We start from the raw sequence: 22,501 nt of genomic DNA, 5'->3' as shown, positions 1-22,501 counted from the left end.
TTTATACTTTAAACATATGAAAGCAATATTCCTAAGGGGCCAAGATTCAAGTTTTTCCTGATTTGAATAAAGAAACGCAGAAAAGGCGGCGAGAATATTTGGTGCTAAAACCACGAATACTCGCATTAGGTGGATCTTTTCTACTGAAATTTACCTGTAGATGTTGTGTATCTTTAAATGATGTTAATTATGTGTTTCTTGTCCATGAAAAATTGCAGAAATGGGTAGTTGCCAAAGAGGCAAGTGGTGGTATCGGAACCACCTGAATCTTCACACAGTTTGATATGCTAGTAATATCGGCTAGTTGGTTTATGTATCTTTTCCTCTCAATTTATAAGAAAATAATTCCTTTAAAAAAAAATTAATTATATTCCTAGTATCTTGTCCGACAAATGGTGGTCAAAGTGAGAAATATTATTACCTAATTTTGTTAAAGGCTTGGAGATATTCTGTAATTTTTATTTCTAACATTCTTCACATGTATATCCATGGTTTGTATTATTTGAAAATTATAAATAAAAAAATAAAAAAGAAGAATGCTGCTAGGACAGAGAATTTGAAGTTATTTTTCCGAGTACAAATGTCATTGGGATGATGCCAAAATCACAATGTAGAACCTCAAGTTCCACTAATTTGAATAAATTTAAAGATGACCTCCAGGAACAAGTGGATTAAACGAGCAAACTGTGCTGTTCATTAGGAAGAGGCCATACTGGCCCTTCGTTTGCTTTGCAATCATATACAAACATTTCATTATGCACACTACTAAAAAATGCTCCCAAGCTCTTGTCTTAAACGCATTCTACAAAACCATGATCATTTACTATGAGCATTTTGCACAGCCTTTGTACTTGTTTGACTCCATTTATCTATCTTTCCATAAACTTTATGTACACATTGTAAAATATTTGGACTCTATCATAAATTTGCCCTTTCTGTGTCTCCAGGGCCCAACCACCCTCAATACTCCCCAGACATCAAACATGTCAACTTTGTTACTTCCTTTTCAAATTTTTAGGCTGTAGTTCCTAACAGATGTGATGAAAATTGTAAGCCCTCTGGAGACAGGAAATATCTACTGCACCTGAATATAACTCACCTTGAACTATCAATGAAAAGACGAACTATATATACAGACAAAAATAAAAGATGCAAGGGAATGGGATGAGGAAAGGGCAGGTAATTGTGAGCCACAACTGAATGAACCTAGTACTCTGGGAATCACAGCCTAAATTACTGCAAGGAATTTGTTCCTTCTGTTAATTCACCAACCAACGTAAAAACAAATCTCTAATGCACACCACTTAATACAGCATCATTGAGAGGTCAACACTACAAAGATGAGATTGTTGCATGCACAGGTCCCGCTCCTGACCAAGTCCCTATCACACCAAACCCAGTTCGCAGCTGAATAGCGCCACTCCCGAGCACGAGCCTCCGAATGAAACAGAGCGAGGCCTACAGCAAGACAGAAAATAAGCAGCACACTGCATCTCTGCAGACCCCACGGGAAAGGTCACCTGGACCCTGAAAGGTCAGAAGATAATTCCCAAGACAATTTAGAAAGCCTCAAAAAAATCCATCAAAAAAACCCTTTCTACCCCATAAAAACAGACAAATCTTATAAATACCAGTAAAATATCACTAAAGAAAAAAAACACTTTAAAAACCGACCAATAGAATTAAGAATGCTGGAAATTGCTGAAGCTCTCAAAATTCCATAAAAATGTACAGAATCGATAAATGAACCTCTAATTAGCTGAATCACATTGTTTGTTTATTTTGTGCCCAACATGAGACCTCCTGGACACAGCTTGCTGGAGAAGCCCAAGGTAAGAGCGGGGAGCATGCACGGAAAGAGAGGCCCCACTCAGCTCAAAGACCTCTACACGTCACAAGACGGAGGAAACAAGCTCCCACAAACCATCTCTCCTATGATTTAAGCAAAGGAAAAAACATTTTTTTTTAAGTTTTCAAACGCTCCCATGCACCATGAGTCTTCCCTATTGGAGCAGCAAACCCTGACGCAACACCACAGTCCCTGGCTCTGTCTATTCCTAATCCTCACAAGCTGCGGACAGTGGCCCTTCTCACAATCATTCTATCTAGCTTACCACTACATTGAGCTTACCCCTACCACTAGGACACTGTCATACCGGGGTACAAATTATATCGTAGTGATAGGGTGGATTGAATTGGTGGAGGGGTAGCATTGTGTGTTAAGAAGGGCCTTGAATCAAATAGATTGAAAATTCTGCAGGAAACAAAACACATCTTGGAATCCCTATGGATTGAAATTCCATGTATAAAAGGGAAAAGGATAGTAATAGGAGTGTACTACCATCCGCCTGGCCAGGATGAACAGACGGATGCAAAAATGTTAAAGAAAATTAGGGAGGCAAACAAACTGGGCAACATATAATGGGTGATTTCAATTACCCCGATATTGACTGGGTAAATGAAACATCAGGGCATGCTAGGGAGGTAAAATTCCTTGATGAAATCAAGAACTGCTTTATGGAATAGCTGGTACAGGAGCAGACAAGAGAAGGAAAAATTCTAGATTTAGTCCTTAGCGCAGCACATGATCTGGTGCAGGAGGTAATGGTGCTGGGGCCGCTTGATAGTGATCATAATATGATCAGATTTTATACTTACTCCAAAGCTAACATCAACAGGAAATCCAATACGCTAGCATTTAACTTTCAAAAAGAAGACTATGATAACATGAGAACAACAGTGAAAAAAGAAAAAAACAACTTAGAGGAGCGGCTTAGAGGGTCAAAAATTTACATACTGTTCAAAAATACCACCCTGGAAGCCCAGGCCAAATACATTCCGTGTAATAAAAAAGGAGGGAGGAAGACCAAACAACAGCCGGCATAGTTAAAAAGTGAGGTGAAGGAAGCTATTAGAGCTAAAAGAAAATTCTTCAGAAAATGGAAGAAGAAACAGACTGAAAATAATAAGAAGCAGCATAAGGAATGTCAAGTCAAATGCAAAGTGCTGATAAGGAAGGCAAAGAGGGACTGTGAAAAAAAGATTGTGTTGGAGGCAAAAACACATAGTAAAAAAATTTTTGAGGTATATTAATAGAATAAAATAAAACATAGAAAGGAAAATAAGATACCTTTTTTATTGGACTAACAATACATTTTTTGATTAGCTTTTGAAGGTAGCCCTTCTTCATCAGATAAGTAACAGCATATATAAGTGAAACATCAAAGTATTTCAGTGACAGTCTGCAAGGATGTGGGAGGGGTGGGTTAGGTGAGAAGCAGGGAGGGCTGAGAGGATGAGGGACAGGGAGATATGCATGGTGATCAGAGGGTGACAAAGTAGTACAATTTTATGTTTTATAATGGGCTAGAAAACCAAGATCTTTAAATGCAAGAAGCTAGCAAAAGAATCGGTTGGACCGCTAGAAGACCGAGGGGTAAAAGGGGCAATCAAGGAAGACAAAGCCATAGCGGAGAGATTAAATGAACTTTTTGCTTCAGTCTTCACCAAGGAAGATTTGGGGGAGATACCGGTGCCAGAAATGGCATTCGAAGCTGATGAGTCGAAGAAACTGAATTAAATCTCTATAAACCTAGAGGATGTAATGGCATGATTTGACAAACTGAAGAGTAGCAAATCTCCTGGACCGGATGGTATTCATACCAGAGTACTGACAGAATTGAAAAATGAACTGGTGGAACTACTGTTAGTAAATACGTAATTTATCTTTAAAATCGAGTGTGGTACTGGAAGACTGGAGGGTACTATGTAACGCTGATATTTCAAAAAGGGTTCCAGGGGGGATCCAGGAAATTATAGACTGGTGAGCCTGACGTCGGTGCCGGGCAAAATGGTACAGACTATTATAAAGAACAAAATTACAGAGAATATTCAAAAGCATGGATTAATGAGACAAAGCCAACATGTATTTAGTGAAGGGAAATCTTGCCTCACCAATCTATTACATTTCTTTGAAGGGGGGAACAAACATGTAGATAACGGCGAGCCGGTTGATATTGTATATCTGAATTTTCAAAAAGCGTTTGAAAAAGTACCCCATGAAAGACTCCAGAAGAAATTGGAAAGTCATGGGATAGGAGGTAGTGTCCTATTGTGGATTAAAAGCTGGTTAAAGGATAGAAAGCAGAGAGTAGGGTTAAATGGTCAGTATTCTCAATGGAGAAGAGTAGATAGTGGGGTTCCCCAGGGGTCTGTGCTGAGACCGATGCTGCTTTTTTTTTTTTATATAACAACTTAATTTTACAAGCACTAAAATAACTTGCCAGAAATACAGAGAAAATAACACACAAGAATTATTTCAATCAGGTAATTCTATACTCTTCCTTAGACCACAAAATAGGGAGAGTGAAACAAGACAAGGAGATCAATTAAACAACAGTAAACAAAGAAAATGTGGTATTAACCTGATTATCCCCAGTTATTTATCTGAATCATTATTCCACATTGATCGTCTGGTTGGCTTCTTCAAACCCAAAACGGTGTATAATCAATTTATTTAGTTGTAAACATACTTATTGTCCAATATTAGTGGAAATAATACACCTGATTTCATTTTTTTCTCTTTTAAAACCAGAAATTATTTAACAATACAAACACTTGAGTCTCTAATCCAATTCCCACTGATTAAGGTAATCCCAGTTTCACAGGCTTCACTCCTTTTGAATTAATATACTAAGAGGAATCATTTCAGAGGAAAAACCTTTAGGAGTCATACCCGGAACTCTGGGAAAACAACAATCTCGATTATTAATCATCTGTAATAATATTCATCTTGTTCAAATTTTTCTGGTCTATTATCACTTTCAAAATCTTAACCGTTTCCTACTCCTGTAGAATTTCATTTGCAGTATCAATTTTTCATTCTCAAAGGATTCGATTAGATTAGGACCACTGCTTTTTAATATATTTATAAAAGACCTAGAAATGGGAGTAACTAGTGAGGTAATAAAATTTGCTGATGACACAAAGTTATTCAAAGTTGTTAAATTGCAAGAAGATTGTGAAAAATTACAAGTGGACCTTACGAGACTTCACCCATAGAAATGTATAGGCGCATTAGTGTTTAACGTGCGTTAACTTTAAAGGCATGTTAAAAGCGCTAACGCACCTTGATAAACATACCCCTAGCCTATAAAATGTATTGGATATTTTCCTGCATTATGTTTTGACATGTAATTCTCCTATTTGGCCAGCAGGTTGTGATTTTTTGCAATATCGCTGTTACAGAGAAAATGAATGTTCTTTCTTTAGTTTTAGCAAACAGATAGGAAGCAAGTAGTACTATATGTTTGAAATGTTCTTGATCTGGGCTCTGATTAGCCCAGGAGCTCATTTTCATTTGGAGAGTACTGGCTTTTGCTCTAGTCTTAGCCAGGAAGAAAAGAGAACAGATTTCTTTGCTAAGGCCCTGTAAAACAGTTACACTTGATAACTTGTGAGCAGCTATAAGTCCTGATCTTCTCAAGTACTGTTTAGACAGTATATAAATGTTTAGTTAGTTTTCTAATTGATCTATTTTCACTTACTTGTTACTGTTTGCTGATTGCACTAGGAGTGTGGATTCAGTAACCTAGAAATCACTGGGGATAATTTGAGAGTGAGATACTCGCCAAAAGGCTGTTGTGACCCAATTGATGGGAGACGGATGCTAGTGTAGAGCAAGAGTGACAGGTGCAGGCAGCGAGTTTAAAAAAAAAACTCAACTGAAAGCTCCTATAACCTACTACTTGGAGACATTAATGTCCATTTAGAAAACCTCTCAGACACCAGCAGAATGGATATCTGCACTTTCCAGTCCTCTCTGAACTATGCAATAACTCCCCCCCCCCCCCCCCACACACACACCAATACACAGTAAGGGTCACCAACTAGACCTGGTCACCTTCAGTAACAATGGAAATATGAACCAAACCATTATACTAACAGATATCTGCTGGGAAGAATCACTGAGGTCTGACCGCTACAGATGCTCTTTCACAATCAACTGGAACCACTTCAAGAAAAACCCCAATCCACAACAACAACATGTTACATCCAGAGGGAGAATAGAATCCAACACCTTCTGGGATGCTGTAATGCAAAAACTACCTGAAGACAGAATACTCAGTCTAGAAATCGACTGGCCAAAAATCGGCCTCAAGACCCTGGATGAGATAGTACCATTCTAATCCAAAACCAAGGTGATATGGAAGAGTGACAAACGGTGCAGAACATCTGAACTAAACAAAAATGCAGAAAACTAGAGCACAAATGGATTAAAGAGAAATCCAATCTATACAGGGCCAACTGGCAAGCAGCTTCTGGTTTATCTCAGGTTCTAACAAAGCTGGACATCCACAGGATTCTCCTTCATTACCTGGAGGTCACTAATTCTCATCAGTCATCAGATCATCTTTTTGTTCTCTTCAACTATCCCTGCTTCTATGTTACCCATAGCTCACTGAATTAAGCTGGTAATTGAACTGGCCTACATTCTTTAAGACACGTCAGTTTCTCAGGGCCATTCTTAGCGCCCATTCTACCACATCTCAGTTTACATTGTGGATAGAAGCAAGAGCGTCAGCTCTCAAAAATATTTGCAGAGCAATGTGGTCTTCTCTGTATTTGTTTGTCAAGCACTACAAACTTGATGTCTGGGCCAGGCAAGACAATGCTTTTGGCAGGGCAGTTTTAGAAGGGGTTGTCTCTTCCTCCCGCCCTATGGAATAAAAGCTTTGGTACATCCCATAGGTTTGGACTGGTCTACCAGGATGACAAGGAAAGTAGTTAATTCCCCTTTCTTGAATCCTGTTAGACCATAACAGATTGTTGCCATATGAGTGATTTATCCTTGTATTATTAACATTGCAATAAATAGAAAATAGAACATCCCACAGTTGTTGAAATTAACAAGAACAACATTTTTTTTTGTTACATTTGTACCCCGCACTTTCCCACTCATGGCAGGCTCAATGCGGCTTACATGGAGCAATGGAGGGTTAAGTGACTTGCCCAGTCACAAGGAGCTGCCTGTGCCGGGAATTGAACTCACTTCCTCAGCTCCCCAGGACCAAAGTCCACCACCCTAACCACTAGGCCACTCCTCCACTCCAGCAGCAGAATGTTAGAAAGGTCAAAGTTTATTCAAGTGTAGAACTGTCTTCAACTGAAGACCTAAACCAAAATTTGTGGCCTTTATTAACATTTAAAAAAAAAAAGGGTGATATACCTTTGCCCCTGCTATTATCCACGTTAACATTTTCAATTTAACATCAGTAAACAGTAATTATGAATTAACATTTGCAGAAAGAGGCGTTTCTGTGTCATGCAGCTTCTCTTCATTTAGGATTTCACTGAAATATACTATTTGACCAAGGGTGCCTGAGCTTTTGCATACAACCGTACCCATTATGTGTGGACTGTGTATGAACCAGTTCTAAAAAGATTATTTCAATAAATGAATCATACCTTGTGGGAGATCCAAGTATCTGCTACAGTATTCTTTTTCTAAACACTAACAACAGGTTTATTATAAAATCCCTGAATTTGTATAAATTGAGATTTTAGATCAGATCAGAGATTAGGAAAATCTTTAGAAAATCCCACAAGAAGATTTGCGGACATACCTCGTGTGTACTTTTCTAACCTGTGATTTTTTTAAAATTTACATTACGAAAACGGATGACACTATCACAATAATCCCTACATCCATAAACAAGCAATGTAGAATGCTGAAGACAGAAACTGAGAATGTTGTGAAGACAGGGAGCGGTACATAGCACATACCTCCCAATCAATCTTGTGGAAACTGACTACAACCAACGAGTTGTGAATACTTTCTTGAACTTCAAAATGTACTACCATGCTATTTTAGACAACAGACCTGATTAACAAAGGTATAAAATTACAATCAACGGTTATGCATCAATGTTATGCCGCATGTTCCTAGCTCATAATGACTAACTTATCAGTGCAGCCATCCAAGCTCCCAGAGTATTGTAAAACAGAATATACAATACTGTTCCTTATCCCGAGTACTACCTCCTCCATGTAACAGCAATTTCAATCAGTATTCCTATTTTAAAAATCACATGGGCATAAGCCCAACAAATATCAAAAGCTTTTGAATGAAAAGCAAGCTACCTACCGAGTGCTCTACATAAACGCTATCTCCTGTGGGCCAGCGGTGCTTGCTAGAGTAGCCACTCAGCTGTTCACCAGCTTGCCTCTGGAAGAAATATCCAACCGTGGCATCATCCTGAGACCGTCCACTGAGGGTTCCCTGAGCACTGGAGGCACCTGACACTGCAGCTGCAGGGATGGCATGGGCACTGCTTCCACCTGCATGAGACACTGAAGTACCAGGACCTGGCCCTGTCGTTGCTCCGCCAGTTGGGACAACCCCTACTCCAACCCTACCAGGGTCCTGACCACTGCTTGCATGCATCATTCCTCTGGTCTCCTGCCAGGCCACTTCATTCATCCCTAGGACACATGGAATGCTCATTCCACGCAGAGACCTACAAAAAAAAAAAAAAATGTCTTAGATTTCCACCCCCATGAGTTTCCTCAAAAGACATCAATGGGAATTCAAGATAGATGGCTGCAGAAGCAAAATAGAGGTGGAGGTATATCAGAGGTCTCTTTAATTTATTTAAAAAAATACAAAAAAAAAGGAGGAATAAAAAAATACCATAGCTTATGATCCTTAAATTAATCCTGCCTCTGTCCCTTATGTACAATCATCTAGTTCTGAACTTGTTCCATCTTGCTAGGCTTCCACTTATTTAGAAATTTCCGTTTCTTTTTAACCTACATGATTGGAATTTACATCATAAGAACTTAATAAAAGACACTAAAAAGCAATTCTTGCTAAATATTCAGCTTAATTTTCTGCTTGTGTTAAAGCTCGGGAATACAGCTCCAGTCATGGAAGGCTGCAAAGAAGGGAAAATTAGGTTCTTACCATGATAATTTTCATTCCTTTAGTCATAGCAGATGAAGCCATTACGTATGGGTTGTGTCCATCAACCAGCAGGGAAAGATAGAGAGCACTCAACTTTTCTCAGTGCCTCATGGCCAGCTAGCTCCACTGCCTCTTCAGTATTTGAAGCTTCCAAAGCAGTATGGCAAACCGCAATGGGAATAACATGAACTTTCCTCACAGCGAACGATGGCCCCTTAACAAGGGCATGAACTCAAAAAAGGAGGGAATGAACTCATCCTCCTGGAGGGAATAAACTCGTCCTCCACTTTGTATAAACGGAGGGAATACTTGCATCCTCCTGGAGGGAATAAACTCATCCTCCCAAAACATGAACTGGAGGGAATGAACTCATCCTCCTATAACTGTAACAAGAATCCTGAAGACTGTTTTCCGACTCCCCAAGGAAGGAATATAACTTCAGGAAACAAGAACAGCACCTAAAATCAGAATCACTGCAATACAGACAATCATACAGGGAGGGCTCATGGCTTCATCTGCTATGACTAAAGGAAAGAAAATTATCATGGTAAGAACCTAATTTTCCCTTCCTTGTCATCAAGCAGATGAAGCCATTACATATGGGATGTAACAGGACAGCGCCTGGAGCTCCGACACCCGTCTCGCTGAGGTAATGGCCACTAAAAAGACGGCCTTCAGTGTCAAATCTTTCTCTGAAGCACTCCGAAGCGGTTCAAAGGGAGCCCCCTGAAAGGCCTTCAATACTAACCCCAGGATCCAAGCTGGACAAGGTGCCCGCACGGGAGGACGGAGCCGAAGCACCCCTCTAAGAAACCGTGCCACATCTGGATGAGCAGCTAAGGACACGCCTTCAACCTTGCCACGCAGGGAGGCCAATGCTGCCACTTGCACCCGCAGGGAATTATAGGCCAAGCCTTTGTGAACACCATCTTGCAAAAAGTCCAGAATCGGCGAGACAGGAGCCCACAACGGAGAAAGCGCTCTTGAAACACACCAGACTTCAAACTGGTGCCAAATCCTGGCATAAGCCACGGAAGTGGAGCGCTTACGGGCCTGCAGGAGAGTGGAAATTACCTTATTTGAGTAGCCTTTATCTCTCAATTGCGCCCTCTCAATCGCCATGCCATAAGACCAAAGCGGCAGGCGTCCTCCATGGCCACCGGACCCTGTGACAACAGGTGCGGAACCAGAGGTAACGGAAAGGGAGCCTCCAACAGCATCTGTCGGAGGTCCGCATACCAAGGCCTCCTGGGCCAATCCGGGGCGATGAGCACCACTTCTCCTGGATGCAGCCGAATCCGCAGGAGCACTTGCCCTATCAAGGGCCACGGAGGGAAGACATACAGCAAGCCCATGGGCAAGGGCTGAACCAAGGCATCCAACCCGGCAGAGCGAGGATCCCTCTCTGTCTGCTGAGGAAGCACGGGACTTTGGCATTGGAACTGGTCGCCATAAGATCCATCACTGGCTTGCCCCATTTGGCACATATCTGCAGGAATACATCATCTGCTAGTTCCCACTCCGCTGGATCGATCTGATGCCTGCTTAGATAGTCGGCTTGCACGTTGCTCTGACCTACAATGTGAGCTGCTGACAGGGACTGTAGATGCAGCTCGGCCCAGTGGCAAATTTGTTTGGCCTGCGCGGCTAGAGCGCTGCACTGAGTGCCGCCTTGTCGATTTATGTAGGCCACTGCTGTCATGTTGTCCGACAACACTCGGACAGCCAATCCTTCCAGAGTCACTTGAAAGGCCAGAAGAGCCAGAAACACCGCTTTCAACTCCAGGCGGTTGATAGACCACTCCGACTCATGGGGCGTCCACAGACCCTGGGCATGCTTCCCCTGGCAATGTGCGCCCCAGCCCTTCAGTCTGGCATCTGTCACCACCAGGCACCAATCGGGGAGCACCAGCGGAATTCCCCGCCGCAACATGCTGTCCGAGAGTCACCACTCCATACTGAGGCGGGCCAAAGGGAGCCAATAAAGTCTGCACTGATAATCCTGAGATACTGGAGACCATCGTTGAAGTAGAGAATACTGTAGAGGTCTCAGGTGCGCTCTCGCCAATGGCACCACTTCCAAGGTGGCAGTCATCGATCCCAACAGCTGGACAATGTCCCAAGCTCGCGGGCGGAGCATCCTCAGGAGCAGACGGACCTGATTCTGAACCTTGCACCGCCTTTGCTCGGGAAGAAACACATAGCCCGAGGCTGTGTTGAACCTGGCCCCCAAATATTCTAGAGATAGCGAGGGGGTCAGGTAACCTTTGGCCATATTGACGACCCAGCCCAGAGATTGAAGGACTGAAACCACTCTGGCTGTAGCTAGATGACTCTCTTTTTCTGAGTCTGCTCTGATGAGCCAGTCGTCTATGTACGGGAGAACCCGGATACCCTCTCGCCTGAGAAAGGCAGCTACTACCACCATTACCTCGGAGAAGGTTCGGGGAGCTGTGGGGAGGCCAAAAGGCAAGGCCCGAAACTGGAAATGTTTTCCCAACACCGCAAAAACTTCTGGTGCGGGGGCCAAATTGGTATGTGCAAGTAAGCTTCTTTCAGGTCCAGAGAATTGAGAAACTCTCCTGGCTGTACCACCGCAATGACGGAGCGCAGGGTTTCCATGTAAAAATGCCGCACTTTTAAGGACTTGTTTAGCTCTTTTAAGTCCAGGATCAGGCGAAAAGACCTGCCTTTTCGTGGCACCACAAAGTAAATGGAGTAGCGGCCTAGACCTTGTTCGGCGGAAGGCACCGGGGTCACAGCCCCTATCTGGCACAGACTGTGCAGAGTCTCCTCTACCGCCGCCCGTTTGGCAGCAGAACCGCATCGGGACTCCACAAACACGTCTCTCACCGGGGCATCGAATTCTATTCGGTATCCGTCTCTGATGAGGTCCAAGACCCACTGATCTGCGGAGATTTTGGCCCACTTCTCGAAAAAGAGGGGAAAGTCTTCCTCCGATGACAGGAAACGAGGAGAGGGCCAGCGCACCATCATTGAGAGGGTCGCCCCTGAACTCCAGACCTTGAACCGGCAGCTGTGGAACGTTTGTCCGAGAGAAAGGAGTTTCTCTGCTGAAAGCGGGCACGCGAAGTGAACCCAGCAGCACGCCCCGGGCGGTACCTTCTAGCTTCACGGAAGTGAGGTCTGTAAGAGGAGCGGAACGCCTGACCCTTAGAGGAAGGCTTCGGCCTATCTTCGGGCAAGCGCTGAGGTTTGGAATCCCCCAGGCCTTTAACAATGTTTTCCAGCTCCTCACCAAACAGGAGAAGGCCTTGAAAGGGCAACTTCACCAACCTTTGCTTAGAGGCCATGTCCGCCGCCCAATGTCGTAGCCAAAGAGTGCGGCGAGCCACCACTGCTAAAGCCATTTGCTTAGCTGAAGCTCTGACCATATCATAAAGGGCGTCAGCCAAAAAGGACAAGGTCGACTCCATCCGCGGAGCCACTTCAGATAAGGTCTCCGCTCCATCATCAGGCTGTTCCACTGCCTGCTGTAACCAAGCCAGGCAGGCTCTATCAGCATAACAACTGCATGCAGATGCCCGAACAGTGAGACCTGCCAAATCAAAGGACCGCTTCAGAGCTGAATCAAGCCTGCGGTCTTGAATATCCTTCAGGGCAACACCTCCTTCAACAGGGAGGGTAGTTCTCTTTGTCACAGCCGTGACCAGGGCATCCACTTAGGCATTGCAAAGCGAGCCAAATGTTCCTCACTCAGAGGGTATAATTGCCCCATAGCCCTGTCAACCTTCAAAGGTCCCTCAGGGTCAGCCCATTGAGCCGAAATAAGCTCTTGGATGGAGTCATGCAAAGGAAAGGCTCAAGCAAGCTTTATGGTACTAGCCATCCTTGGATTAACCGAGGAGGCTGTGCCACTCCCAGGATCTTCAATCGAGAGGGCTTGTAAGGCATCTGAAATAAGCGCTGGCAGCTCCTCACGGTGGAAAATCCTCACCGCAGACGGATCATCAAGCTCCTGTGGCAATTCTGCACCCAACTCTGGCTCCTCAGCCCAAGAAGTTCTGCCAGACCCCTCAGAATCCTTATAGCCCGAACACGGGGGGGAAAAGGGGGGTGTGCCACACTCAGAAGGGGAATTAGCCCTTCTGCGTTTATCAGGAGGATAAGAAACAGGCAAAGCCAACTCCAAAAGGCCAGGATCCACCGGGGGGGGGGGGGGGGGGGGGGGGGGGGGCAGGCAGAGGGTCCGAAGATCCCTGTGGAAGAGCTCTTTTAAGCACGTATGCCCTATGCAGCATTAAAACAAAATCAGGGGAGAAAACCACTCCCTCACCACCCGGATCCTGCCCAGGGCTATCAGCTCTATTATTAGCCTCACTCAGAGGACCCCCCCCCCCCCCCCGGATTCAGGGCTCTCCATCGCAACAGAGGCCGCGCCATGTGGAAAATCCAAAATGGCATCCGCTGCTAGCTCAGAGCGCGTAAGATTGCCGCTTGCCATGCTCGGGCCGTCTCTACCGTCTGTACAGCACGAATTACAGAGCCCCGCTGCTGATTTGCGCTTGCCACATTTAGAACAGCGCTTTACAGTCTCCGTAGCCATCGCCGAAAACGGCGGTAAAATTCAAAAATGGCGGTTCGCGCCAAAAATGTCCCGATCGCAGTCCCACCCTGGAGGAATCAGAAAACACTCTTACCTCACTAGACCGAGTATCACAGCTCCGGTCCTGAAGAAGAATCTCAAGAAAAAAAACCTCTTTTCCAACATCGCTGCGCTAAAGCGCGACGCAACTTTATTATTTTTTTTTTTAACGCTGTGAGGAAAGCAGAGGCAAAAGAGGTAAATAAAAACACTTCAGAGGCTCAGATAAGTGGGAAAGGCAGGGAAAGGCGAACCAATGTGTCTGCATCCACTGAGTGTGAAAGGACAGGGAAAAGCAAGCTAATATGTCCACATCCACGGGGGCATGGGTAAGGCAGGGAAAGGTCTGACCTATGTGCCTTCAAAGTGAAGCTGCTATAGCCTCTAACACCCCGGCTAACAACTGGCAAGCCAGGAGCCACCCCCAGGCAGATTTTTGATGGAGCTCGAAGAAGCTGCAGCCACCCTGCTTGGGGAGACAGAGAATACTGAAGAGGCAGTGGCGCTAGCTGGCCATGAGGCACTGAGAAAAATTGAGTGCTCTCTATCTCCCCCTGCTGGTTGATGGACACAACCCATACGTAACGGCTTCATCTGCTTGATGACAAGGAAGGAGCTGTTGCTCCTACCCTCCTACATCGACCTTCTAAAGCTACACTGAGGAAGGTCCGGTGCATCAGAGCTGTGGTTTTGTACAGAAGAATCCTGAAAGCAAACTCCCTTTGTTGGAAAACAATGTGATGCCTTGGCTACCTTACTACATCAGTGGTGGGACTGTCCATATTCAAAGGATTTTTGATCATTCATTCAAACTGCACTGCATAACATTCTAGGTGTCCGTTTTGCATTGACTAGTGACGTGTTATTGAATCGCTACCTGGAGAGTCTTGATTATACCACAAAAATGGTGTTAAAATGCATCTACATTGCTCAATTTATAATTGCTACTGAATAGAAAATTACCATTTTCCACCATGCTCTAGCGCGAAAGACTAAGACATGTTGTACTGATGGAGAAACTAACAGCCTTCAACAGTACAGGATGAATAGATTTACTCTTGTTTGGAATGTTTCAAAAGTATTTGACAGCATAACTAACTTGTTGGGGGGGGGAGGGGGATTTGGGGGTGGCAAGACATATTGTGTTTGTTATATACAGGCAGAAATTCAAAATGGCTGATTTTCCCGATTTCCTAGCAGTTCTAACATCTCTACAGTATGAGTGTGCCATGGAAAACAGGAAGTAGAAAAGGCTTTTCTCAAACAATGATTCTCCCACTGTTTCCATATGGCTTTTGATCATTCAACATTAGTGTTAAACAACTGGAGATAAGCAAAGGTGGGAAAAGCAGTGCCTTTGACAGCCTGATCCCGATATCCAAAAGTAAATGCAGGTGCAGAGGTCACTAGTGTCCGACTAACACTCGCATGTACCAGCACGGGATGATCGGAGGGGTCTGGCATGAGTGCACCAGGGAATACCACAGAGCTCATTTCAATTATATTTAAATATTTAAATGAGCTTGGCAGTATTCTGCCTGTATGATCAGAGCATGCACTCTGATCAAAAGGGCAGGATAGCACCTTAACCCTAGCTGGTATTAGCATTAAGGCCTATTCCTCCCGCTCCCTCCCTTCATGACAGGCAACCTGGGCAGTCCTGGAGGTCCAGTGGACCCCCAGACCCTTCCCCTTCCCCCAAACACAAAGCACCCCTCAAAACAAAAACCCTCCCTGACAGACCCCCGCTAGCCCTGATAGTCTACCTGTAGGGTCCCCCTCTCTCTCTCCATGAACCCAACCCCCCCCCCCACCTCAGAACAGAGCACTCCCTCCCTCCTCTGGGCGTCATGTTATATTGAGGGGGAGGAGCCACTGAGTGTCCCTTAATATAATGTGGCACCCAGAGGGATGCACTGGGCAAGGCACCACCATTATGAAGTGGCACCCAGAGGAGGGAGGGAGGGAACACTAATCTCTCCTCCTCTATGAAGGGAGAGGTCTGGGTTCGAGGAGTGAAGGGGGAACACACCACTACACCACCAGGGTTAGCGAGGGGGCTGTCAAGGGTCCCAGTGGCCCACAATGGTGTTTTAGGCTTTTGTTTGGGGGGGGGGGGGGGACACTTGTTTGGCAAGGGGAGTTACATGCTAGGGGTGAGGGGCCTGCCCCCCCCCCCACCCCCGTTTGGAGGCTTGATGTTTGACAGGTCTGGGCTTTTTTTTTTTTTTTTTCTTCACAGCCCAGATCTGTCAAATGAGTGCTCATGCCCAGGCACAATCCTCCCGTGCTTTCCCCCGATGATGAACGCTAATAACACGCCTAAATTTGCATGTTATTAGCGCTGATCATTGAGGAATTAATTCACCATGCTGTTCCGGCGCTGTTTCAGAACAGCACAGGGAATTGATCATTAAGTCCTGAGAAACGCTACTGTCCTTGCCTCCTGGGCAAAGAAATGCGCTGCTAAATATAGGAAGTCTGGATAAGAAGAGGGAGAACAGTGAAAGCCAGCATGAGCATAAAGGGGGCTGGCAAAAAATGTTGAATGAGAATAAAAGGAGGTAAGGGAAAGAAAAGAACAGTGCATGGGGTGGTGAGAGAACTACTGCAATGTGCTTTATTTAGGGTTAAGTTCTAGATAGCTTTAAAAAAAAACAAACAGCTTATACAGAAAATGGCTTTCAAACTGATTTTCAAAGTGAATAAGTTCACCACTGTTTTTTACATAAATTTCCTCTCTGCAATTGCAGTTACCTTAACTGAGAGGAAGGGGACAACCGGCGGTCAGCCGCCGATGGCCAGCGTTTTATCCCCTGAGCAACAAGTGCGGGACCGCTGCGTGACGAACTGCCCACAGATGAAAGGGTTGGCGAGTCCTTTGATTAGCGCCGGCAAAAGAGCGTTGACGCTCTTGGACCTGGAAAAACTCCATCGCTCCCGAATTATTCAACCACCATGCCCAAAGGAGTGGAGGAGTGAGTTAGAGGTATATGCTGAAACGGAGGACGTTTACAGCAGAACCCGAATCGGCGGAACCACTCCTAAACACCTTTGAGAAATCAACTTGGAGTTTTTGGCTCCCGTGGAGGTTACATTGAATACCATCTGGAAGGCGCTTCGGGACCTAACGATGGCAGTAAATAATTTTGTTTCAGATATAATTTTATTAGAGAATTACATGGACAATTCAACTGAACTCTTTGAGAGAAAAAAATTGATATAACAAATGATTCTACATGAGTAAGAAGTGGTTATGATTTTGAAAATGATAATAGACCAGAAATTTTGAATAATAAAATGAATATTAATATAAATATCGAGATTATTGTTTTTCCCAGAGTTCCGGGTATGACTCCTAAAGTTTTCCTCAGAAATATTTCCTCAAATTATTACTTTAAAAGGAGTGAAGCCTCTGATTACTGGGATTACTTTAATCAGTGGGATTTGAATTAGAGACTTAAATATAAGTATTGTTAAATAACCTGGTTTTTAAAAGAGAAAGAATGTAATCAGATGTATTATTTTTAACTAATATTGGACAATAAGTATGTTTTCAGTGAAATGATTTGACTATACACCGTATTGGCCTTGAAGAAGCCAACCAGATGATCAATGTGGAATAATGAATTGGATGAGTAATATCTGGTGATAATCAGGTTAATACCACGGGTTTATTTTCTGTTTACTGTTTAATTGATCTCCTTATCTTGTTTCACTCTCCCTATTTAGTGGTCTAAGGAAGAGAATAGAATTACCTGAGTGAAATAATTCCTACATATTACTTTCTCTGTATTTCCAGCAAGTTGTTTTATCACTTGTAAAAATTTAAATGGTTATAAATAAAAAAAAAAAAAAGTTCACCACTGTTTCGATATTTATGGTAAGGTTACACTGGCTTCCAGTAGATGAAAGCATTTTGTTGAAGGCACTTTATTACATCAATATGGTTCCACTGTTTAGCTGTTAATAAATATGGTTTCTAAAAACTTACTCTAGGCTGCGGGATAAATTCTTTGTCCCCCCTCTTATGGCAAAATCCCTTTTTTGAGAATAATAAATTCCATCTTTTCTGTTATTCCTATTCCTAAATGGAATTCTCACCCATCAGCTATTCGAGTACAACAGAACCATCTGAACGAAATTTTGCAAGATGTTGAAAATGTATCTTTTCTGAACGGGGACTAATTACCCCTTGATTGGTTGTGTTAAATAATGTGGGAAACAATTATTTACACATGCTTTGTAATATTATTTCTTAATTGTACACCACGTTGAACCTTAGTTTGGGGGAAACAGTGGTCTAGAAGTATCACATTGACACCAACATAGTATTCAGGAGACTGAGTAAGAACAAGAAGAAAATCCCAAAGATAAAGGCAGCACAATTCACTTTCTGAGTTACAAGAAATCATCTTATATGCAACTAGGGATCAGCAACAAAAACTGGTTTCCTTCACTTCATCATGCCAATTGCCCCTAACTGTACATAAAGAGCAATAGTTAATTCCAATATCTTCCCTCTCCCCCCTTACACACACACATTTAATATACAATTTCACAATAAGCGAGATAGACAAGAGTAAATTGGGCTTTGGATACAAAATGTCATTTTCTTTTAAAACAAATAGGAGGAAATATTTTTCACTCAACGAATAGTTAAGCTCAGGAGCGTGTTGCTGGAGGATGTGGTAACAGCAGTTAACATATATGGGTTTTAAAAAAGGTTGGTACAAGTTCCTGGAGGAAAAGTCAATAGTCTGATATTGAGAGACATAGAGAAGCCACAGCTTGCCCTAGGATTGGTAGCACGGAATATAGTAACATAATATAGTAGATGACGGCAGAAAAAGACCTGCACGGTCCATCCAGTCTGCCCAACAAGATAACTCGTATGTGCTAATTTTGTGTACACCCTACTTTGATTTGTACCTGTGTTCTTAAGGGCACGGAATCTTGTTACTATTTGGGTTTCTGCCAGATATTTGTGACCTGGATTAGCCAATGTTGAATATAGGATACTAGGCTAGATACACCACTGGTCTGACCCAGTATGGCTATTCTTATATCTTAAGTTTTTCCTGGCAACAGGGGCAGTCTCATCAACTTCTGATCCCTCAGAAAGAACAGCCATGAAGAAACAATCATTCCTGACTACAAGGGATGACCAAAGATATGAAATTTCACTGGTGACCAAAGTAAACAGCAAAATTTGGCATGCTACTAATTGACAATTTTAGATTACCTAACTTCAAAAAGGAAGCTGGAAGACTGATGTCACACCTTACATTGGCAGCAGCAGAATATACATGGCAAAGTACTAGTACTACTTAACATTTCTAGAGCGCTACTAGGGTTACGCAGCACTGTACAATTTAACAAAGAAGGACGGTGCATGCTCAGAGGAGCTTACAATCTAAAGGACAAAATGTCAAGTTGGTGCAGTCTAGATTTCTGAGTAGAGGTGTGGTGGTTAGGTGCCGAAGGCGACATTGAAGAGGTGGGCTTTGAGCAGTGATTTGAAGATGGGCAGGGAGGGGGCTTGGCGTATGGGCTCAGGGAGTTTGTTCCACACATGAGGTGAGGCGAGGCAGAAAGGGCGGAGCCTGGAGTTGGCGGTGGTGGAGAAGGGTACTGAAAGGAGGGATTTGTCTTGAGAGCCGAGGTTACAGGTAGGAACTTAAGGGGAGATGAGGGTAGAGAGGTAAGGAGGGGCTGCAGATCGAGTGCATTTGTAGGTTAGTAGGAGAAGCTTGAACTGTATGCGGTACCTGATCGGAAGCCAGTGAAGTGACTTGAGGAGAGGGGTGATATGAGTATATCGGTCCAGGCGGAAGATAAGACTTGCAGCCGAGTTCTGAATGGACTGAAGGGGGGATAGATGGCTAAGTGGGAGGCCAGTAAACTACTTAAAAAGCAAAGAATGTAAACTACTTAAAAAGTAAAAGAAAAATAAATTGTGTCTATTTTTGTTTATATGTACGTACATGCTGCACAAAACTGTATAGCTGTATAGGATCTCACTCCACAAAGCAAACCCCCCAAGCCTTAGTGCTTACATTTCTAAGTCAACATTAAAAAAAAAAAATCTGCATAAAATGCAAATCCTGCAGCCCCCACCCACCCTGGGGTCCACTGCCAGAACACGGCTCTGATATGGAATAACACAGCCACAGGCCCAAACTCACAATGTTTCAAAAACTATCCTGCTAAAACAAGTGCCTTCCTGGTCATACATTCAATAGAATTGCACTTCTAGCTTCCTATTCACACAAGACTATTTCCTGTGAAGTTTGTGCAAAGCAATCTGACATCACAAACCAATACAATTCGGCTAACATTCTGTTGGCCAATAGAAAATTGATTCGCTCTATAAAACAAGCCATTTAGTAAAACAAGTATTAATAATATTAAAAGGCTCCCGTATATCATCTCTCACTCGATTAAGTGTCAAACAAGGAAGTGATGTATTTAGTTCACATTTTTTATATAATTAGTCCAATAAAAGGGATATCATGTATAACTTATTAACCATATTTCTACATATCCAAGTGAACTAAAACAGCGACCACAATTCTTTGTCCAAAACAAACCGATAAATCGAATGCTTTTTAATTTAGAGCACAGCAAGCCTTTAATTCCGTACTAAAGTATCAATCAAGTTCAAGCATATGGGCTCTGACATCCATGCACATGCTAAGAACAAAAAGAAAACAAAAAAAAAAAATACAATTAACTGGGATGGTCAGAGGAGGACTGACTCCCGGAGCACAACAGGGCCACTTGATACTCTGCCATAAGTAAACTGCGTGCTTCTGTTGTTTCTGGTTAGGTCAGGTGTTTTAACATTCGACCAGCAGTAATCCAGTATAGCAATAAAACACACAAAAAAAGCAAACAAATATGAAAACAGCAGAAACAAAGTTTGGACTAGGTCCACAAATTGGGTACGAGGAAAACAACATAGATCCTGTGAGAAGTTTTGCGAGGCAGCAAAGCCATGTAAAGATGTTTTGGGTTTGGGGGAGGGGGGAACCACTGAGAGTCCCTCAAACAATAAAACAAAAGCGACAGAAAGAAGACACACGTGCGTAATACTCAAGCAGAGAAAACACCATAAGCCGGGTCGCAGTGCCACCCTCACCCCGAAACTACCATCACCCCCCTCCCCCCAAATCCCTCATCCAACAACGGAGGGAGAAAAGGAAATTAAAAGAGGCAGCGCCCGGACCGCAAAACAAAAGACTAGGAGGAGCCGGGCCTTCCGGCACAGGGCCCAGCTCCCGGGCTTCCTCGGGCCGGCCTACCCGCTGCCTCTCTTCTTCCACCCTCCCTCTCGCCCGCCCCCCTCCCACTGGCCTCATGGGCACTCACTCGGGCCGGGACTGCGTTCTCCAGGGTGGCGGTGGCGACTCCTCACTCTCGCGCTCAGTCCTCGATAAGAGGAAAACAAACAAAACAGAAGTGGGGTGCGGAGATGTAAACACAGGGCGCGGCGGCTTCTTTGCTTGCCTCCTTCTCTCTCTCCCCCGCCTCCGGAGCGCGTGTGAGAGACCGGGGGAGAGTCACAACATGACACGAGCAGCACCGGCGGCAGCGGCGCTGCTCCTCTCCCGGCCGCGCGCGGGGCAGCCTGGGAAGTCGTCCCGGAGGGGTGCGAGACAGAGCCGCTTCCGCCTCCAGCGCCACACCCCCTTCCCCTGCCGGGGGAGGGGGGGGGGAGGGAGTTGCGGAATAAGCACTAAGCAGTACCCACTCGTGGATGACAGCTAGGGCAAGTTAGTGCTTGGTATGATGCTGGGCTTAAGTGTACTTTTTAAGTTATTATTATTATTACATTTTCCCTTTTTTCGTCTATAAGGAAAAAGCTTAATATATTTTCCTCAGTGTCAATGCCAGTCTAACTTAATAGTGTTGTGTAGTGTTTATATACTTTGGGAGGAGGTGAAGGGTTACTCTTTTGTACCTGCCTCTAAGCTTGAAGGCTTTGCTGCTGGACCTTAATAAAGGGTCCAAGAAACTTTATTCTGCATCTGTACGCTGAGGCCGCTACTCATAGTTCTCAGTGCCTCTGCAAAAGGTTGTGCAACATTGTGGGGGGGGGGGGGGGGGGGGTCTGAATCTCCTTCAGAGGCTTGGAGAGGCTAGCTTGGTGTTAGGACGATGGTGGCTGCTTCATAGTGAGCTGATGCACCTATAGCAGGGCTTAGACGCAGATACTAGAAGACACATGGACATCTGACATTAAGAGGAACACCTGGAAGTTCAACTCCGGTGGAGAACATAAGAGCGTCTCCAGATACCATGGATGTTACAGCTTTTATAGAATGGTTAGGGCCGGTCTTAGGCTGAGGCGGCCGCATAGGGCCTCGCGCTTAAGGGGGCCCCGCGCGGCGCACCTCAATGCCTGCAGTGACAATACCTTTCTCTGCCTCCTCCCCTCCCGTGCGAGTCTTGCACCTTCCCCCGCTCTTGCCCATCCGCGTGGTCGCTTGTTTTTAAAGCCCTGAGGCGTTCTCCCTCCGAGTCTGACACCGGCGATTCACATAGCCAGCCTTCTGCCAGCGTCGGGGCGGGGCTTCTCAGATGCGTCCCACCTCTGCGCAAGACAGGAAGTTGCATTAGAGGAGGCGGGACGCATCTGAGAGGTTCCGACGCTGGCAGAAGGCAGGCTACGTGAATCGCCGGTGTGGGACTGGGAGGGAGAACGCCTCAGGACTTTAAAAACGAGCGACCACGCGGAAGAGACAGGACCCGGAGGGGGAGAAAACTGCCCAAGAGCTGGGTATGGATGGCTGGAAGGGGGGCAGGGGAGAAGAGGGTTGCTGGACATGGGTGGATGGAGTAGAGGGCAGGGAGGGAAGACTGAAAGGAGATGCACATGGATGGAGGGGAGGGAAGAGAGGAAAAATCTGGACATAGATGGAGTG

The 22,501-nt window shown here is 44.4% G+C and overlaps 1 protein-coding gene across 9 annotated transcripts in view; it reads right to left on the bottom strand.

Annotated features, from left to right (window-relative positions):
* Positions 1–22,112, bottom strand: part of PUM2 (pumilio RNA binding family member 2) — a 334,312-nt gene extending 312,200 nt beyond the window's left edge. For 6 of the 9 annotated variants that reach the window (XM_030198814.1, XM_030198820.1, XM_030198816.1 and 3 more), the window contains exons 1-2: positions 20,946–21,230; positions 8,147–8,519 (exon numbers count right to left, since the gene is read on the bottom strand). In XM_030198814.1, the coding sequence (XP_030054674.1) occupies positions 8,147–8,506 (360 nt within the window). In that variant the 5' untranslated portion in view covers positions 8,507–8,519; positions 20,946–21,230. Of the gene's footprint in view, positions 1–8,146; positions 8,520–20,945; positions 21,231–21,993 lie in introns of those variants that run through there. The other 3 variants (XM_030198823.1, XM_030198815.1, XM_030198821.1) reach the window with 3 other exon arrangements.
* Positions 22,113–22,501: the final 389 nt, after the last annotated feature.

The sequence above is a fragment of the Microcaecilia unicolor genome, chromosome 3 (assembly GCF_901765095.1).
Source record: "Microcaecilia unicolor chromosome 3, aMicUni1.1, whole genome shotgun sequence".
Classification (NCBI taxonomy): domain Eukaryota; kingdom Metazoa; phylum Chordata; class Amphibia; order Gymnophiona; family Siphonopidae; genus Microcaecilia; species Microcaecilia unicolor.
Note: the sequence above shows the minus strand (reverse complement) of the source record. Positions and strands in the feature narration are given on the sequence as shown.